The sequence below is a fragment of the Pseudophryne corroboree genome, chromosome 8 (assembly GCF_028390025.1).
Source record: "Pseudophryne corroboree isolate aPseCor3 chromosome 8, aPseCor3.hap2, whole genome shotgun sequence".
In the NCBI taxonomy this organism is placed as follows: Eukaryota; Metazoa; Chordata; class Amphibia; order Anura; family Myobatrachidae; genus Pseudophryne; species Pseudophryne corroboree.
In genome coordinates this window covers 95,210,420-95,230,444 of record NC_086451.1, presented here as the reverse complement: position 1 = coordinate 95,230,444, position 20,025 = coordinate 95,210,420, and the positions used below count along the sequence as shown (strand labels likewise).

Sequence of the window (20,025 nt, the reverse complement as noted above, 5' to 3'; positions counted from 1 at the left end):
CTGAAGAGAGAAGAGGTCCAAAATCGGTGGCTGAAGACTCCTGAGTCTTCATAAAGGTAGCGCACAGCACTGCAGCTGTGCGCCATTTTCCTCTCAGCACACTTCACACAACAGTCACTGAGGGTGCAGAGCGCTGGGGGGGGCGCTCTGAGAGGCAAATAAAAACCTTATTAGAGGCAAAAAAATACCTCACATATAGCCCACAGAGGCTATATGGAGATATTTAACCCCTGCCTAACTTCAAAAATAGCGGGAGACGAGCCCGCCGAAAAAGGGGCGGGGCCTATCTCCTCAGCACACAGCGCCATTTTCTCTCACAGAAAAGCTGGAGAGAAGGCTCCCAGGCTCTCCCCTGCACTGCACTACAGAAACAGGGTTAAAACAGAGAGGGGGGGCACTGATTTTGGCGATATTGTATATATATAAAAGATGCTATAAGGGAGAAACACTTATATAAGGTTGTCCCTATATAATTATAGCGTTTTTGGTGTGTGCTGGCAGACTCTCCCTCTGTCTCCCCAAAGGGCTAGTGGGTCCTGTCCTCTGTCAGAGCATTCCCGGTGTGTGTGCTGTGTGTCGGTACGTGTGTGTCGACATGTATGAGGACGATGTTGGTGAGGAGGCGGAGAAATTGCCTGTAATGGTGATGTCACTCTCTAGGGAGTCGACACCGGAATGGATGGCTTATTTAGAGAATTACGTGAGAATGTCAACACGCTGCAAGGTCGGTTGACGACATGAGACGGCCGACAATCTATTAGGACCGGTCCAGGCGTCTCAGAAACACCGTCAGGGGTTTTAAAAACGCCCATTTACCTCAGTCGGTCGACACAGACACAGACACGGACACTGAATACAGTGTCGACGGTGAATAAACAAACGTATTTCTCATTAGGGCCACACGTTAAGGGCAATGAAGGAGGTGTTACGTGTTTCTGATACTACAAGTACCACAAGAAAGGGTATTATGTGGGAGTGAAAAAACTACCTGTAGTTTTTCCTGAATCAGATAAAATAAAATGAAGTGTGTGATGATGCGTAGGGTTACCCCGATAGCAAATATTGGCGTTATACCCTTTCCCGCCAGAAATTAGGGTACGTTGGGAAACACCCCTTAGGGTGATAAGGCGCTCACACGCTTATCAAGTGGCGTTACCGTCTCCAGATACGGCCGCCCTCAAGGAGCCAGCTGATAGGAAGCTGGAAAAATATCCTAAAAAGTATATACACACATACGGTGGTTATACTGCGACCAGCGATCGCCATCAGCCTGGAGATGCAGTGCTGGGTTGGCTTGGTCGGATTCCCTGACTGAAAATATTTTATTCATGTAGAGCATTTAATAGGATGCATTCTATATATATGTATGTGAGATGCACAGAGGGATATTTGCTCTCTGGCATCAAGATAAGTGCGTTGTCCATATCTCCCAGAAGATGTCAGGGACACGACAGTGGTCAGGTGATACAGATCCCATACGGCAGATGGAAGTATTGCTGTATAAAGGGAAGGAGTTATTTGGGGGTCGGTCCATCGGACCTGGGGACCACAGCAACAGCTGGGAAATCCAACCTTTTTTACCCCAAGTTACATCTCAGCTAAAAAAGACACCGTCTTTTCAGCCTCAATCTTTCCTTTCCCATGAGGGCATGCAGGCAAAAGGCCAGTCATATCTGCCCAGACATAGAGGTAAGGGAAGTAGACTGCAGCAGGCAGCCCTTTCCCAGGAAAAGAAGCCCTCCACCGCGTCTGCCAAGTCCTCAGCATGACGCTGGGGCCGTGCAAGCGGACTCAAGGTGGGGGGGTAGTCTCAAGAGTCTCAGGGCGCAGTGGGATCACTCGCAAGTTGACCCCTAGATCGTACGAGTATTATCCCAGGGGTAAAGATTGGAGAGTCGAGACATCTTCTCCTCGCAGGTTCCTGAAGTCTGCTTTACCAACGGCTCCCTCCGACAGGGAGGCAGCATTGGAAACAATTCACAAGCTGTATATCCAGCAGGTGATAATCAAAGTACCCCTCCTACGACAAGGAAAAGGGTATTATTTTTCCACACTATATTGTGGTACTGAAGCCAGACGGCTTGGTGACACATAGTCTAAATCTAAAATGTTTTGAACACTTACATAAAAGGTTCAAATCGAGATAAAGTCACTCAGAGCAGTGATAGCGAACCGGAAAAAAGGGGACTATATGGTGTCCCTGGACATCAAGGATTACCTCCATGTCCAAATTTTGTCCTTCTCATCAAGGGTACCTCTGGTTCGTGGTACAGAACTGTCAATATCAGTTTCAGACGATGCCGTTTGAATTATCCACGGCACCCCGGGCCTTTTTACCAAGGTAATGGCCGAAAAGATGTTTCTTCAAAGAAAAAAGGCATCTAAATTATCCCTTACTTGCACGACCTAAAAAGGGCAAGTTTCCAGAGAACAGTTGGAGGTCGGAAGAGCACTATCTAAAGTAGTTCTTCGACGGCACGACTGGATTCTAAATATTCCAAGAATCGCAGCTGTTTTCCGACGATACGTCTGCTGTTCCTAGGGATGATTCTGGACACGGTTCAGAAAAAGGTTTTTCTTCCCGAGGAAAAAGCCAAGGAGTTATCCGACCTGTCAGGAACCTCCTAAAACCAGGAAAGGTGTCTGTACATCAATGCACAAGAGTCCTGGGAAAAATGGTGGCTTTTTACGAAGCAATTCCATTCGGCAGATTCCATGCAAGAATTTTCCAAAGGGATCTGTTGGACAAATGGTCAGGGTCGCATCCTCAGATGCACCTGCGAATAACCCTGTCGCCAAGGACAAGGGTATATCTTCTGTGGTGGTTGCAAAAGGCTCATCTATTGGAGGGCCGCAGATTCGGCATACAGGATTTGATCCTGGTGACCACGGACGCCAGCCTGAGAGGTTGGGGAGCAGTCACACAAGGAAGAAACTTCCAGGGGGTATGGACGAACCTGGAAAAGTCTCTTCACATAAACATTCTGGTACTAAGAGCAATCTAAAATGCTCTAAGCCAGGCGGAACCACTCCTGCAAGGAAAACCGGTGTTGATTCAGTCGGACAACATCACGGCGGTCGCCCATGTAAACAGACAGGGCGGCACAAGAAGCAGGAGTGCAATGGCAGAAGCTGCCAAGATTCTTCGCTGGGCGGAGAATCACGTAATAGCACTGTCAGCAGTGTTCTTCCCGGGCGTGGACAACTGGGAAGCATACTTCCTCAGCAGACACGATATTCACCCGGGAGAGGGGGGTCTTCATCCAGAAGTCTTCCACATGCTAATAAACTGTTGGGAAAGACCAATGGTAGCCATGATGGCGTCTCGCCTCAACAAGAAACTGGACAAGTATTGCGCCAGGTCAAGAGATCCACAGGCAATAGCTGTGGACGCACTGGTAACACCTTGGGTGTACAAATCAGTATATGTGTTTCCTCCTCTGCCTCTCATACCAAAGGTATTGAAGATTATACGGTGAGGAGGAGTAAGAACAATACTAGTGGCTCCGGATTGGCCAAGAAGGACTTGGTACCCGGAACTCCAAGAGTTGGTCACGGACGACCCGTGCCCTCTACTTCTGAGAAGGGACCTGCTACAACAGGGTCCCTGTCTCTTTCAAGACTTACCGCGGCTGCGTTTGACGGCATGGCGGTTGAACGCCAGATCCTAAAAGGGAAAGGCATTCCAGAAGAAGTCATTCCTACCTTGATTAAGGCAAGGAAGGAAGTCACCGCGAAACATTATCACCGCATTTGGCGAAAATATGTCGCGTGGTGCGAGGATCGGAGTGTTCCGACGGAGGAATTTCAACTGGGTCGTTTCCTACATTTCCTACAATCAGGATTGTCTATGGGTCTCAAATTGAGATCTATTAAGGTTCAAATTTCGGCCCTGTCAATATTCTTCCAAAAAGAATTGGCCTCAGTTCCTGAGGTACAGACTTTTGTTAAAGGAGTACTGCATATACAGCCTCCTGTGGTGCCTCCGGTGGCACCGTGGGATCTAAATGTAGTTTTAGATTTCCTCAAATCCCATTGGTTTGAACCATTGAAAAAGGTGGATTTTAAATATCTCACATGGAAAGTGACTATGTTACTGGCCCTGGCTTCCGCCAGGAGAGTATCTGAATTGGCGGCTTTATCTTATAAAAGCCCTTATCTAATCTTCCATTCGGATAGGGCAGAACTGAGGACTCGTCCGCATTTTCTCCCTAAGGTGGTATCAGCGTTTCACCTGAACCAACCTATTGTGGTGCCTGCGGCCACTGGCGACTTGGAGGACTCCAAGTTGTTGGACGTTTGTCAGAGCCTTAAAAATATACATTTCAAGGACGGCTGAAGTCAGAAAATCTGACTCGCTGTTGATACTATATGCACCCAACAAGTTGGGTGCCCCTGCTTCTAAGCAGACGATTGCTCGTTGGATTTGTAACACAATTCAACTTGCTCATTCTGTGGCAGGCCTGCCACAAACTAAATCTGTTAAGGCCCATTCCACAAGGAAGGTGGGCTCATCTTGGGCGGCTGCCCGAGGGGTCTCGGCATTACAATTCTGCCGAGCAGCTACGTGGTCGGGGGAAAACACGTTTGTAAAATTCTACAAATTTGATACCCTGGCAAAAGAGGACTTGGAATTCTCTCATTCGGTGCTGCAGAGTCATCCGCACTCTCCCGCCCGTTTGGGAGCTTTGGTATAATCCCCATGGTCCTTTCAGGAACCCCAGCATCCACTTAGGACGATAGAGAAAATAAGAATTTACTTACCGATAATTCTATTTCTCGGAGTCCGTAGTGGATGCTGGGCGCCCATCCCAAGTGCGGATTATCTGCAATACTGTACATAGTTATTGTTAACAAATTCGGGTTATATTGTTAAGGAGCCATCTTTAAGAGGCTCTTTCTGTTATCATACTGTTAACTGGGTTTAGATCACAAGTTGTACGGTGTGATTGGTGTGGCTGGTATGAGTCTTACCCGGGATTCAAATTGCCTCCCTTATTGTGTACGCTCGTCCGGGCACAGTACCTAACTGGAGTCTGGAGGAGGGTCATAGGGGGAGGAGCCAGTGCACACCACCTGATCTGGTAAAAGCTTTACTTTTTTGTGCCCTGTCTCCTGCGGAGCCGCTATTCCCCATGGTCCTTTCAGGAACCCCAGCATCCACTACGGACTCCGAGAAATAGAATTATCGGTAAGTAAATTCTTATTTTTTTACAAATTTGTGCATTAAACAAAGTGTGTCTATATTCACACAATTAATTTATGTTTCATATACACCTTATACACACAGCCTGAAGGTCATTTAATACAATATTTTTTAATAACTTGTGTTTTAAAATAAGTGTGTGTACATTGAGCCATCAAAAAACAAAGATTTCACTCTCACTCTCACTCTAAAAAGTCCGTATTTCGGAATATTCCGTATTTCGGAATATTTGGATATGGGATACTCAACCTGTACCTTGTTCCTTCTCCGCCAACAGATGTTTAATTGGGTTGTGACAACTGGAAAGGTCCATGGATTCTACGAATTCATTATCTAGTCTCTGGGAAGCTTATTGCATGCCATGAGGCTACGAAACGCCTTGAACAGAGTTCCGTCTCATGAAAGAAGCTTTGTGGCATCAAAATAATTTTTAGCTTAAATAAACAGATGGGCACGTTTAGGGACATGCTTTTATGTTCAGATATCCTGTGCCACTTAGATGTTGCTTTATCCATATCAAGTGGTCAAGCTGAACTGCAAAAGCGACCAACTGCATAATGCCACCGCAACCCTGCATTGTTGGTGCTATGGCAAGTTTTTGCTTTGTGATGTTAGAGCAGTTAATTGTTTTTACAATCCTACAGTGTTTACTTTTAGTCCACTGTGAATGCACCATCTTGTTCACAGTTTGTCATACATGATGTAGATCAGTGGTTCCCATCCTTGGCCCTCAAGTACCCCCCAACAATTCATGTTTTGCAGGTCTCCTCACAGGATTGCAAGTGAAATAATTTGCTCCACCTGTGGGTCTTTTAAAATGTGTCAGTGAGTAATGAATACACCTGTTCAACTGCTAGGTGACCGGGAAAACATGAGCTGTTGGTGGTACCTGAGGACCGAGGTTGGGAACCACTGATGTAGATCAACAAACGGTGCATTCTGATATGCCTGTTTTGCACCACATCTGTTATCCTCTATTCATTGGCTGACTGTGGCCCATATGTATTTCATCACAAGTGGAGCATGCTTCTCTATGGGTATATTTCAGCTGTGGTCTCCATCTCTGGTCACAGGCCTGATCCATTGACGGGTGTTTTATTCTCAATATGCCTAGGATGTACCTTCCAACCTGCTTTAAAAAACATCTGCCCACATAAGGCCTGATCAGATGTGGTTTGAGGAGCCATCGCTGCTGTTTCCTTTGGTGCACTTGTATGGTAATGCAGCAGGAGGCGTTTGATATAAGTAGACGCCTTCTGCTTGCATTTGTGATCTAGTGCTGCGTTGCATTAGATCACCTGGGACACCATCGGCCTGCTGCATAGGTCGTGCAAACCGACCACCGCAGTTCCTATAAAGAGGTCAGGAAATCGTCATCTTCTGACAAAGATCCTAGCCTTATTATTCACCCATAACGGTGACACGCCTCTGTTTTGGGAAATGGAGGCTGTCACCTCCCCCACACCTCGACGACTGTCACTTTAGTGATATCTGCAGCCACAGTGCATCTAATGACGCAGGACCTGTACTGCACTTCACAGTGTGGTTCCGGCACATGCGCAAAGTACCGAACATTATTACTTGTGCTATGCGACTCAGATCCTTCAGTATCTGAATTAGGCTCATAGTGCTGTCACGGATGAAGTAGTGCAGGTATATTTAATAAATTTGATGGTAAGTGTACAATGTCTTCTGAGTGTATATTCTGTAATCCAAATTGTTTACCAGTTTCGCAGTGAGAGCTACAGGGAGAGGGAAAGTGAGGTCACTGATGTGGTAAGGTAGGGAGGAAGTGAGGTCACAGATATGGTAAGATAGGGAGGAAGTGAGGTCACAGATATGGTAAGGTAGTGAGGAAGTGAACTCACAGCAGAGGCAGAACTCTCGGGGGCAATGGAGTCAGCTGCCGCCGGGCTCCTGCTTTGAAGGGGGGCACTTCTCCTCCTGTTCCGTGTATTCAGCGACATTAATCAATTAAGTTAAATGACAGCAGCCAGTATCTCTTCCGTTGCTGACTTCCCCACTAGTCACTAGACCTTACAAATCACACCCTCTTTATTATAGATACACTGGAAGCAGATACCTTACTGATGAAGCGAGTTGCCCCTATAAAGGAAGCATGAGAATTCTAACTATATGAAGTTATTTCTCAGACAATTACAAGTAACTTCATATACTGTAGTTAGAATTCTCATACTTCCTATGCGAGAGCAGATATCTCCATCAGTAAGGTACATGCTTCCAGTGTAAAAGGTTGTGGGTTCTAATCCTGGATAGATCTGCCTAGTTGCAACGGGTTTTGTAGTAGCTTCATATAGTTAGAATCTGCAGGCTTGCTATGCAGGAACAAATATATATAGGACGGGGCACCAATATTTTTCTTGCCTCCGGGCAACTGGGACATACTTACGCCACTGGGTCACAGATATGGTAAGGTAGGGAGGAAGTGAGGTCACACATATGGTAAGGTGGGGAAAGACAGAGGATAAACACCTGCAACACCGGACGCAGTAACTTGCGTCCAAAATGCTTGTTAGAGTATCATGCCCCTAGATCTACGCTTTACACTAAATTACGATTTCTTAACAATCTGCATGCAACAACTTCTTTCCATAAAATATCACTTTCATGTTCTCTTCTAGAGATAAGGCGTTAATATTGTAGTTACATACTGTAGATCAGGCATGTCCAGTCTGCGGCCCTCCAGCTGTTGTGAAACTACATATCCCAGCATGCCCTGACACAGTTTTGCTGTCAGAGAATGCTAAAGCTGTGTCAGGGATGTGTAGTTTCTCAACAGCTGGAGGGCCGCAGTTTGGACATCCCTGCTAGATGGACACTTTACAAAGGGGTTTAAATATTTTGAAAGAAGACATCACAAGTTCCTCTGTCACTTGTGTTAGTGTTTAATTACCTTGTGTCTTTTACACTATGTAGTAAGAAAAGTGGGTTACCCATGACCCTTCTATAGAGCGTTTTTAAACAAGCTTATGGTTTGTTTTGTGCAGTGTTCCATGCTGGCTCACTTCAGAGCACACAGTAGTAGACAAGATATGGAAGATAAAATATACTGATGATCTTAACTGCGCAACTAGGCGGAATGGAGCCTATGAGAGAAAAGCGATTCCCCACAAATAACCACAGAAAATTGACGAATTTTTTCAAAAATCCCTCACAATGGCGCACAACACCAAAAATAATTAAAAGTCCTTACTCCATATAATAGGGAGCCAGAGATGAACACAATTCTTATTCACTTGAGGTAATTAATGCCTGTTTGTCAGAGATATTTCCATATGTAGACTCTTAATTGATATCTGATGAAGGACCTAGTATCCGAAAAGCTTTAAGCTGGTGATACCATTCAAGGGACTGTTGGATTGGACCCACGACTTACCTGTGAAGGAGAAAGAATCCCGAGCTTTCGGACTTCCATTCCTTTTGCGATCTGCGAGGGTAACACTGTGGTGTCTAAACATATATCCACCGGAATTGTGTGGTTACATGCTTTTTATTATATGTTTTATGTGTGTGTAATGTAATAAAAATTCTGTCATTTGTCTAGACAGCATTGCACTAGATTTTATTTCTTTTTATCTTTGAGATTTGGAAATCGATTAAGAGTCTACATATGGAAATATCTCTGACAAACGGACATTAATTACCTCAAGTGAATAAGAATTGTGTTCATCTGTGGCTCCCTATTATATGGAGTAAGGACTTTTAATTATTTTTGGTGTTGTGCGCCATTGTGAGGGATTTTTGTAAAAGATATGGAAGATACAAGCTCTCTACTTACTGACAAATGAAAAAAGTCTAGGAAAAACTAATTAGAAATATAATGTACACTGTGTACGCCAATTTAAACTTTAATGGAAGATAGACTCAATACTTATCTTTAAGGTAAGGTACAGGTGTGTCCTCCTACATCTATCCTCAATATGGCATGCGGCTCGTGAAGCCTGGCGTGAGTGAGCCACCGGGTCGCGTCTGTTTCACCCGAATTTGTGTCTTCATAGCAATGCAATGTGACAAACCGCTTAACGAGACTGCAGAGATTTGAATTGATATGTGACACTGTGATTTGAATCTGTACGAGGCACACCAGTAATGTGCAAATTGCTGCTGCTGCATAGTAGTACTTCATATACAGATTTGGACTCTGTCGCACACAGATGTACAAGTGTCACATAGCAAATGAATCAGTGCAGTCTTAGGAAGCGGTATTGCTGCATCTCATTGATACTAAGACGCCAGTTCATGCAGACATGTCGCTCAGCGCAAGCCACGTTACATGGGACCTGATGTGCTGTCGCAGTAGTGTATGCAGAACAAAAGTACAGTACTCAACAGATAACCATAGCATTCGGCTTTGTACTCAATAGAAAATACTATAATGTTAGACGGTAAGTAACAAAGGCATAAAGGACACATTACAGACATGACAACTGCAAACATATAGAACAAAAATTAGTGGATATAATTTCAACCGCATCACATGGCACAGAAGAATTTGACTTAAGACATCGGAGGCAGGCATATCCGATATTGACAAAAGTTATGCAGAATAAGTTGAAATGCAGCTTGAACAAATGCATATGTAGAACCACAGGGACACGAGAGGAAGTAATAAAGTGGACAGATGTGTGATGCAAGACAGAGGATACCGTCCATAAGAGCTTATAGTCTAAGAAAGGGGGTAATTAAAGACTGTTGGGGCATGGGGGTATGGGGCATCCATCTATGTTGCAAATCTTAGAGGATGGGAAGCCATATTGAGCACTGAAATTTTACAGACTGCCTTGGTGCTTAGTAGAGTCAGTGGTTGTGGTTAGGCTTAATTCTATGGCTGGATGATAGAATGTGAGTAGACATTTTGGTAGGCTCTGTGGCAGGCCATTGTCTCTCTGGAGGTTGGTCTGCCTCAGTGGTGCAAGTAGACAAAATGTCTTATAGGCGCGCGCGGCAAGAAATGGGTGTGGCCAAATGCCACATGGGGCGTGGCCAATGAAAATGGGGGCGTGATACACATGTGGGGGAGGGGCAGATACACATATGACCCCAATAGTGCCAGATACACGTTGTCCCACAGTGCCAAATATACATTGACCCACAGTGCCAGATATACATTGCCCCACAGTGCCAGATATACATTGCCCCACAGTGCCAGATACAGATTGCCTCACTGTGCCAGATATACAAATGCCCCCAGAGTGCCAGATACACATTGCCCCACAGTGCCAGATACACAAATGCCCCCACTGTGTCAGATATACATTGCCCCCAGTGCCAGATACAGAAATGCCCCCACAGTGCCAGATATGCCCCCCGTGCCAGATACAGAAATGCCCCCACAGTGCCAGATATGTCCCCTTGTGCCAGATACACATGTCCCCCGCAGTGCCAGATATGCTCCAATGCCAGATACACATGTCCCCCACAGTGCCAGATAGGCCCCCAGTGCCAGGTATACATGTTCCCCAGTGCCAGCTATGCCCTCAGTGCCAGTTATACATGTTTCCCAGTGCCAGATATGCCCTCAGTGCCAGATATGCCCCCAGTGCCAGGTATACATGTTCCCCAGTGCCACATATGCCCCCAGTGCTAGGTATACATGTTCCCCAGTGCCAGATATGCCCTCAGTGCCAGATATGCCCCCAGTGAAAGACACACATACCTCCCAACTGTCTCGATTTTCGCGGGACAGTCCCGTTTTTTGAGGACTGTCCCGCTGTCCCACCCGCGGGCCGCAGTGTCCCGCGGTGGGGGGAGCAGTTGGGAGTCTCTGACTCTCACTGCCCTGCTTAGCAGAGCAGCGGTGAATAGACGCTGTACGCATGCGCACAGCGTCTATTCACTGGAGTCAGAGGGAGAGGGGGCATGCCAGCGGCTCACAGAGCGCTGGGCATGCACCCTCAGTGACGAAAACGGGGCGTGGCTCGCGATTGCGGGTCCTCCTGCGAAGCCATGCCCCTTTTCCTTAGGACACGCCCCTTTTTCCGCGCGTGTGTCCCTATTTAAAGAACGTAAAAGTTGGGAGGTATGGACACACATGTCCCCCAGAGCCAGGTATACATGCCCCCCCCCAGTGCCAGATATGCCCCCAGTGCCAGGTATACATGTTCCCCAGTGCCAGATATGCCCCCAGTGCCAGGTATACATGTTACCCAGTGCCAGATATGCCCCCAGTGCCAGGTATACATGTTCCCCAGTGCCAGATATGCCCCCAGTGCCAGGTATACATGTTCCCCAGTGCCAGATATGCCCCCAGTGCCAGGTATACATGTTCCCCAGTGCCAGATATGCCCCCAGTGCCAGGTATACATGTTCCCCAGTGCCAGATATGCCCCCAGTGCCAGGTGCTGCCGTCCTGCGTGTGTGACTGTGAGGGGAGGAGAGCACAGTGTGCGCCTCTCCTGCCCCTCAGTAGGTGCGGGTGTCTTTCTTCAATTCAGCGCCCGGCCCGTGAGCCAATCAGAGCTCGCGGACCGCCAGCCAATGCTGCCAGACCACGAGCTCTGATTGGCTCTTGGGCCGGGCGTTGAATTGAAGAAAGACACTGAGGGGCAGGAGAGCGAATGCTGCGCTCTCCTCCCCTCATGCAGCGGCGCTGATCAGCGGAGGGAGGGAGGCAGCGGCGCTGATCAGCAGAGGGAGGCAGCGGCGCTGATCAGCAGAGGGAGGAGGGAGGCAGCGGCGGTGATCAGTGGAGGGAAGGGAGCGAGCGACGAGGAGCGTCGGCCCGTCGGCGTGGGTACGGCGTACCCATGGCTAAATTCTTAAGGGTACGCCGTACCCACCCGCACCCGCCCACTTACACCACTGGTCTGCCCAGGACTTAGTAGTGAGTATCTGGTTAGATAAAAAGTCCAAGGAAGGTATAAGTGTTGCATAATACACTTGTGCTGTTATTTAAAGTAGGTATGTGGCAGCCTCTGTGCAGTGGCGTTGAAAGAAGTTTCTCACTTCAACAAATGTCTTGGGCATTTTAGGTGTCACCAGACGATGTGGCACTTGATATGCCGCCTCTCCAGACAGATGGCTGTAGACTGAGCAGGTCTTCCTGAAGGTTGATTTTAACTAAGTTAGTAGGAAGTATGCAGCTAGAATTCTTCTGATTCCTGTACTTCATGATTTCTGGCTCTGAATGGGTGCTACTGTTGGGAGTGGAGGCCTCAATTGTGGCTTGTCCCCAAGTTTCGGAAAGCCTTAGGGATGGTTGCAGGTTCAAAGCTGTGGGCTGAGTCTCAGGCTTTCAGGTGGAGCAAGTGTAGGATCATTACTGTTTAGAGGACTGACTGGTGCAGCCCTGGAGTAGATTAAATCATCACCAGGAGACCATGACCCAAAACATTAGCAGCGACACCAAAATGGCATCTAGTTCAGGATGACTTGAGTGGCCTGGGCAACTCTGGATGACTAAAGGACCAAGAAGAGCAAGACCCTGGTAAGGATGAGGATCTAGAATGTCTGTGCTGTAGGTAAGGCCGATTACAGGGCCTGAATCGACTGTGGTGAATTGGGTTGAGATCCAGGAAGCAGCGAATACAGCATTCAGTGCATTCAGAGAAGTGGTCCGCAGAGTAGCCCAGGTTTGTGGTAATTGGATTTTTGCTTGGTAAGATCCTTAATCTCACCCAGCCTGTGACTGCTCTTATCGATGTTCAGAATTTGACTTGCCATGTATGTTAGTGTTTGGATTCTGATTGAATGTGCAAAGCAAAGGACATTTCTAAGTTGAAGGTAACACCTAGGCATATTATTTGGTTGTTTTTTTAAAGATGGGAATAAGAGGTGACGAGATCTTATCCAAGATTGAATGGTATAAACACATTAAGTAATGCAGGCCAACACAGATGGTGGGCAATATGGATGTTATATGTAAGTTTGTGTGGCATCCGCATTGAGATGATACTGAAAATTGTAAGTGTTAATTTTCAAGAGAGGTGGTATACATAGAGAAATGCAGAGAGCCTGGGACTGATCCTTGTGGTACTCCAGCTGATGGAAGAAACCGAGACTAATGCTGGATACAAACTGGCCGATATATCGGCCGTTCAATATATCGCTGGCCCATCGACTAGTGTGTACCAACAATATGTCTTTGAACGCAGTCGTCACAGACATATCGCGTCAGTTCTGCTGCACATACGATGACCAATATATTTTCAGATATATTGGTGCATCGTTGTGTTTGTATGGGCTGTCAGCCGCCCGCCCGTACACATGCTACAGCAGCTGGCGGTGATTGACGTATTAACTGGCGGGCGCATGTAAATGCCCACCGGGTTTGTGACGTAAGTCATGATGGATCGAGCAGTGTGTATGCACACTGCCCAATCCAGCTATAGATATATCTGCAGATCCACTGATCTGCAGATATATGTACCAGTGTGTACCCAGCTTTAGTGGATCCAGAAAAGTAAAAACTGAAAATTTTATTTGATAAGTAGAATGGGAACCGGTATAGAACAGTTTGCTAAAAACCCAAGATATTGTAGTTTTTGTATGAAAAGAGAGTGGTCAACCATGTGAAATGCAGTACAGAGACCCAAAATAACTAGAAGTATGTATTGAGCAGGTTGCTGGCTGAGGAATCATTTAATATGATCATATCACTCTTATCTTTAAAGAAGCTAGCAAGTTCTTGAGCACTGATGTTAATCAATAGGTTTGAAGTGGCAAGGGGGAGAAGAGGTTTAAGTCTATTAAAAAGGGATTACGGTAACCGGCTTGAGTAGATATGAGTGATTGCTAGTATGTTTGGCAGATCCTTTTAATAAGAGTAGTATATCTGTAGCCATGTGTGAACGTCTGACCTCGCTCCACAAGACAATCACAGATTTTTTTGATCCACTGACTTGGAATATTAGGGATAGCCTGTTACTGACTCTACAAGGGAGCGCATATATAAAAATAAACAATTTATTATAGTATTAATATAGACACTATAGTATCTTAATAAAACATTACAATGTAACCACATCAAATGACTTCAACCATTCTATGTGCCGTCACTCTGCTAAATGGTAATGCAATCCCAATTGTAAGAAATTAGAGGGAACTTGATATTCCTAGGAATACTGTTTGCAGCCAAGAGTCCTGAATGTATATAAATCACTGTAGATTCCACATACTGTGTGATATAGATGCAGTGTGGCCTGTAAAAACAGGATGGTCTTTTTTAATATGGAATATATTTGTCCCAGAATATAGCCTGATTTAGGCAACAATGTCTCTCCACTTTTAAGCCGTATAAGAATAAATATGCCCGCCGGTGTTTTGCAGTAGTTTTCACCAGTAGATTTACATACCCCACTGTGTCCTTAGTCCGGACGAATGCTGCGGAACACTACCGAACCCTATAGCACAAGGGTAACGGCAGGCAGATGGGTAGCAGAGACGGGGCGGCGGGCGGCCGTACAGGCAACATAGAATCCCATGCTGAGAAGGTGAAGTTGCAGGCGGCAGTGAGAGTGGAGGACAGCAGATGACAGCCGTGAAGCAGACTGCAAGTCCTGGGACACGGCAAAGCTGTGAGTTACTAACGGTCCGTACCAGATCTTACAAGTTGGTAGGCTGATCCGTCAATAATGATGTGGCTCCCACCTTGACGCGTTTCTCCGGAGTGGGGAAATGCCGGTTTCTTCAGAAGGTATACCTGCCGCCTGCAACTTCACCTTCTCAGCACGGGATTCTCTGCTGCCTGTACGGCCGCCCGCCGCCCCGTCTCTGCTACCCATCTGCCTGCCGTTACCCTTGTGCTATAGGGTTCAGTAGTGTTCCGCAGCATTCGTCCGGACTAAGGTCACAGTGGGGTATGTAAATCTACTGGTGAAAACTACGCAAAACACCGTCGGGCATATTTATTCTTATACGGCTTAAAAGTGGAGAGACATTGGCCCTCATTCCGAGTTGTTCGCTCGGTAATTTTCTTCACATCGCAGCGATTTTCCGCTAATTGCGCATGCGCAATGTTCGCACTGCGACTGCGCCAAGTAAATTTGCTAAGAAGTTTGGTATTTTACTCACGGCATTACGAGGTTTTTTCCTCGTTCTGGTGATCGTTGTGTGATTGACAGGAAGTGGGTGTTTCTGGGCGGAAACTGGCCGTTTTATGGGAGTGTGTGAAAAAACGCTGCCGTTTCTGGGAAAAACGTGGGAGTGGCTGGAGAAACGGGGGAGTGTCTGGGCGAACGCTGGGTGTGTTTGTGACGTCAAACCAGGAACGAAACTGACTGAACTGATCGCAGTGGCAGAGTATGTGTCGAGCTACTCAGAGACTGCTAAGAAATTTCTATTCGCAATTTTCAGAATCTTTCGTTTGCAATTTTGCTAAGCTAAGATTCACTCCCAGTAGGCGGCGGCTTAGCGTGTGCAAAGCTGCTAAAAGCAGCTAGCGAGCGAACAACTCGGAATGAGGGCCATTGTTGCCTAAATCAGGCTATATTCTGGGACAAATATATTCCATATTAAAAAAGATCATCCTGTTTTTAACAGTCCACACTGCATCTATATCACACAGTATGTGGAATCTACAGTGATTTATATACATTCAGGACTCTTGGTTGCAAACAGTATTCCTAGGAATATCAAGTTCCCTCTGATTTCTTACAATTGGGATTGCATTACCATTTAGCAGAGTGTCGGCACATAGAATGGTTGAAGTCATTTGATGTGGTTACATTGTTATGTTTTATTAAGATACTATAGTGTCTATATTAATACTATAATAAATTGTTTATTTTTATATATGCGCTCCCTTGTATAGTTGCATTCTATATTGTTCATTTTGTATATTTTCAGTGACTTCAGAGCACTGAGTGGGAGTTGCACAGTCATTTATGTGGTTTTATTCTAATTTAACCTGCAAAGCGCCTGTATGAAATTTGTTCCTAAATAGGAACATTTTATCTATATATATGTTACTGACTCTACCCACTGCACAGTGGGAGGATAAATTGTGGCCACCACTAAGTTCCTACATAGGCACTTGAACTTCCTACTTGCGGGTATGCATGGACATGCTGCTGTAACACCTCCTGGTTGGTGTCAGCTAATTCCCACTGGTCCCTCACCATGGATCAGTTTCTGCCAGGGTAGCTGACAGAGGACTTGAGCTTGGAGGCAGTGGGCTTAATCCAGAACAGCTGAAGAATGGAATAGTGTTTTGCACTGCTCTTGAGGTCTCGGGACACATAAGATAAGTTATCTTTAAAGGCAAGTTGTTTATTGCTCATTGTCTTGAAAAAGACATTACCTCTTGCAGATGGTGCTTGGGAGTATCACAGCATGCAGAAGTACAATCCTTCTTGATGTTGGAATGCATCTCTGTGCACACTTATAGCCCTGCAGTCCAGGGCAATTGTCCCTGGTGCAGCAGCTCTGCAGTTCACACTCGTTAACAGCATACCGATGTAGCTGACCCGGGGTTGTGGAAAATAACAAAGAACAGTTGTTTAAGCACCTGGCGCCTAGCGTCGGTAATGAATTTAGAAATTGGCGCCATTTAAAGATCTAAAAAATGTAAAGATCACAAGGATTAAAACTTCCAGTGCCGCAGCCACCATTTTAGCCACATGGTGGGGAGCTGGCTTTGCGACTGGGACACAGCCACACCGTATATATGTGAGATTGTCACATTCTACTTTAAAATAGCATGACCTATGCAAAAACATTCTCGTGGAGTACTGTGACTGATACCTCCTTAAGAGCTACAGTATTTTTAGTTTTCAGTTAAGCTGTGGTCCGTAATATCAGGAAAAGAGATTGTAGAAATCTAAGTATTGGAGGAGTTCTTGCAGGTGATAAGGTGATTATCGGAGAGAGGGAAAGGTATGTTAAGAAAATGTTCAAATCAATGAAGTTCAATGAAGTGTCTTCCATTGCCTACTGAAAACAAATAAAACAATCAAATACCAGTGATTTTAATGTTTTACTGGCAGACATGTCCCCTTAATTGCAGAGCATCTCTTTAGTTGTTTCATGTTGCTGTAGCTCCCATCTAGAGTAACTGGGAGCTGTTCAATTGTTTGTTCCGCTGGGCATGAGTGCCACAAGCACCCATTATGGCTGCTTGCACCCTCTTGAGACAGCAGGCAGAAATCTGCCAAAAGTTTGGCTTTTGGGCGCCCAAATTGCTGTCTGGGCAGCACGCCCAGTAATTAGCTTGGGTTTAGCTGCTTTTATGTACCTAGTCCCAGTGCATTTCGGCGTGACATGAAAAAACCACCACCACCACCCACCAACCACCACCACCCACGTGTCTCAATATTTAATTTCTACACCCAACAACTCTTGTACCCAATTCTGATGCCATAACACAACATTTTTTGATTCTATCCATAGTTATCATTGGGCCTGGGGCAATTTTAATGGAAAATTACCCTCCCCCCTCCCCCTCCCACCCGGACCCTCTTCCCCTACTGCTGCTGTGGAGGACCCGATGGACAGATTTTTGTAGCGGTAGGCGATAAGATTTGGCCTGCTCCCACCTTGTCATTATGCCGCACTAGTCAGCTGACATCATTACACGTGCCAGTGCAGTCATTATTTGCGTTAGGCCTTGGAAATGTCATGTCAGTGGGCTGAAGAGGAGCCCTCATCCAGCAGAAAGTAGGACTGGGTTTATGCTCTTTTATGGAGGTTTGGTATCTTTAGGTGTCCCAAGGTAAGGGGCACCACCATTCGACGTAGTAGGGAATTGTTTTTTCTTTTTTTAAATATTACAAATTGGGATTAATATTTAAGGAGGAGATATTGACAGTCCGCACTGTGCAGTGCCCGTAAGTATCCTGATTGAAGCTACTGGTTGAAAACATGAACATTTTTAGATAAGCCGTTAAGTGGTTAAAAATGTAATTGTTTCAATCTTCTTCCTCTGTACCTAATGTGATGGAGTTTGTTCTAATTACAAACATAAATTAGTTGTTTGTGTCAGCCTGGTTCCCTGAAATGATGATTAATTGTAAAAACTGTAATGTGAATGGAAACATGTCCCAGATTACCTCCTTGGGGGGGAGCCAGTCTTTATACTTGTATTTCATTTGCCATATGCTCCTGCTCCATGTGCAGGCAGCAACACCAGCTCTGGATGTGCGAGGCAACGTTACATCCTTCTATCCAGTCATTTCTGTTACATATACGCTATTGCTTGTTCCCGCAGCGGTTGAAGCAGAGACAGTTGGTAGGGTTACACCTAATGTTACAGGTGTTGAGTAGATATTTGCAAACTTGTAAGGTTTAGAAAATGTATGTGAATAGCAAGTTAGCTAGTAACTTGTTTGAAGATAGGCCCTAAATGGACATGGGGGCTAATTCAGGTTGGATCGCAAATTGTGATCCATCCGGAATTTCTGCGTTCGGCGGGCGCATGCGCAGGCAACGTCCTGTGCATGTGCCCGCATTTTCTGTGGGTGACCCGTAGTTAATGCGAAGGCTTCTTCCTGATTGACAGGCAGAGACATTCACAGGGCGGGAGGAGGGCATCAACGCTCCGTTTCCAAGGCGGAGACTGAGCGTGGCAGGGGCGGCAGCAGGGAAACGGGGGCGTGGCGGTGCAAACGGCGGGGCATGGAGTGGGCGTTATTGGGGCGGCTGTGTGATATCACATGCAGCCGCTGCGATGGCAGGAGGCTTCCCTAATTTCTATAACCGTGCACTAATTCCCGCGCAATCGCAATTGGTGCGGTCGCAGAGGGGGGGGGGGGGGGATTTGGCATTTAGCATGCTGGCCGGTTGAAATACTTACTGAATAGTGTCTATAAAATCAGTAAGTGGATATGACCTTTGTGTTACCAGTCATTTGTAGATTCCCCAGTTAGGCTTTATTTTATTTAATAATAGCTGTTTACATAGCGCCATCATAGTCCGTTGCAGTGTACAAAAGGTTCCACAGGTACCAGCACTAACTTTTCTTGTTACTGATGTAATTCAGGGGTTTTCATTCATATACGTTAAAAATGCATTGGCCCTGGCTGCTGTAACCTAACGTAGGGGCAGATTCAATTAGCCATGGAACTTACTCTGGTGCTTTATCTCCTGGGTTAAGTGTCAGGAGCTCTTCAATTATTTCCTGCAGTAAGCCATAGTAAATGCAGATTTCCGTTTGCACCTTAGGACGGAGCAAGTAGTAATCTGCATTAAGTGCACCCTCGTGGACTTGCTAGGACATTAATTGAATACCTGCGGGCACTAAACCTGGGAGCTGAAACCTGCTGTGGCTGATTAAATCTGCCAGTTAGATAACATGTAACATGTTTGCACTGTGTGTAAAGTCCGACAGTTTTTCTTGGACGTATTTCAAATAACGATTTCTCTCTTTTCAGACATATATCCCTGACCCTTCCTGCTACCTTCAAGGGTAGGAATAACACCCGTCCAGACTTTGAAAATCAGCAGTCCAACCTGTATGCGATATCTGGTGAGCTCACATTTCTCCTCTGTCATTTATTAAGATTGTTTGTAAAACCTTTGTAATTGTAGTAAAGATTTCACAAGTATTATTGATCGTTGGCGATCACACATTTTCGTAAAGGTTTTAGAGCCTTTTTCCCATATGGCTTGACAATTTATACTCACTTTGCATTTGTGAAATTCAGGCCTGAAAGTTTTCATTTGCTGTATTTGTATTGGCCAGTTGGTTGCACCAAACCATAAGATACATTAAACTTTTAGACTGCGGCATTTAAAAAGCAATAGAAGCTACAGCCAGAACACGCAACAAGATTGGTAGTGCTGGCAGTCGCCCACACACACAAGATATAACAGATCACAATTGCTGCAGGCATTATATAGTGAACGGTGGACAGGCTGCCGAA

General features: G+C 45.8%; 1 protein-coding gene across 7 annotated transcripts in view; it reads left to right on the top strand.

Annotated features, from left to right (window-relative positions):
* Positions 1–20,025, top strand: part of MVB12B (multivesicular body subunit 12B) — a 431,719-nt gene that overhangs the window by 296,113 nt on the left and 115,581 nt on the right. For all 7 annotated transcript variants that reach the window (XM_063936805.1, XM_063936806.1, XM_063936809.1 and 4 more), the window contains one exon: positions 19,534–19,628. In XM_063936805.1, the coding sequence (XP_063792875.1) occupies positions 19,534–19,628 (95 nt within the window). The remainder of the gene's footprint in view (positions 1–19,533; positions 19,629–20,025) is intronic.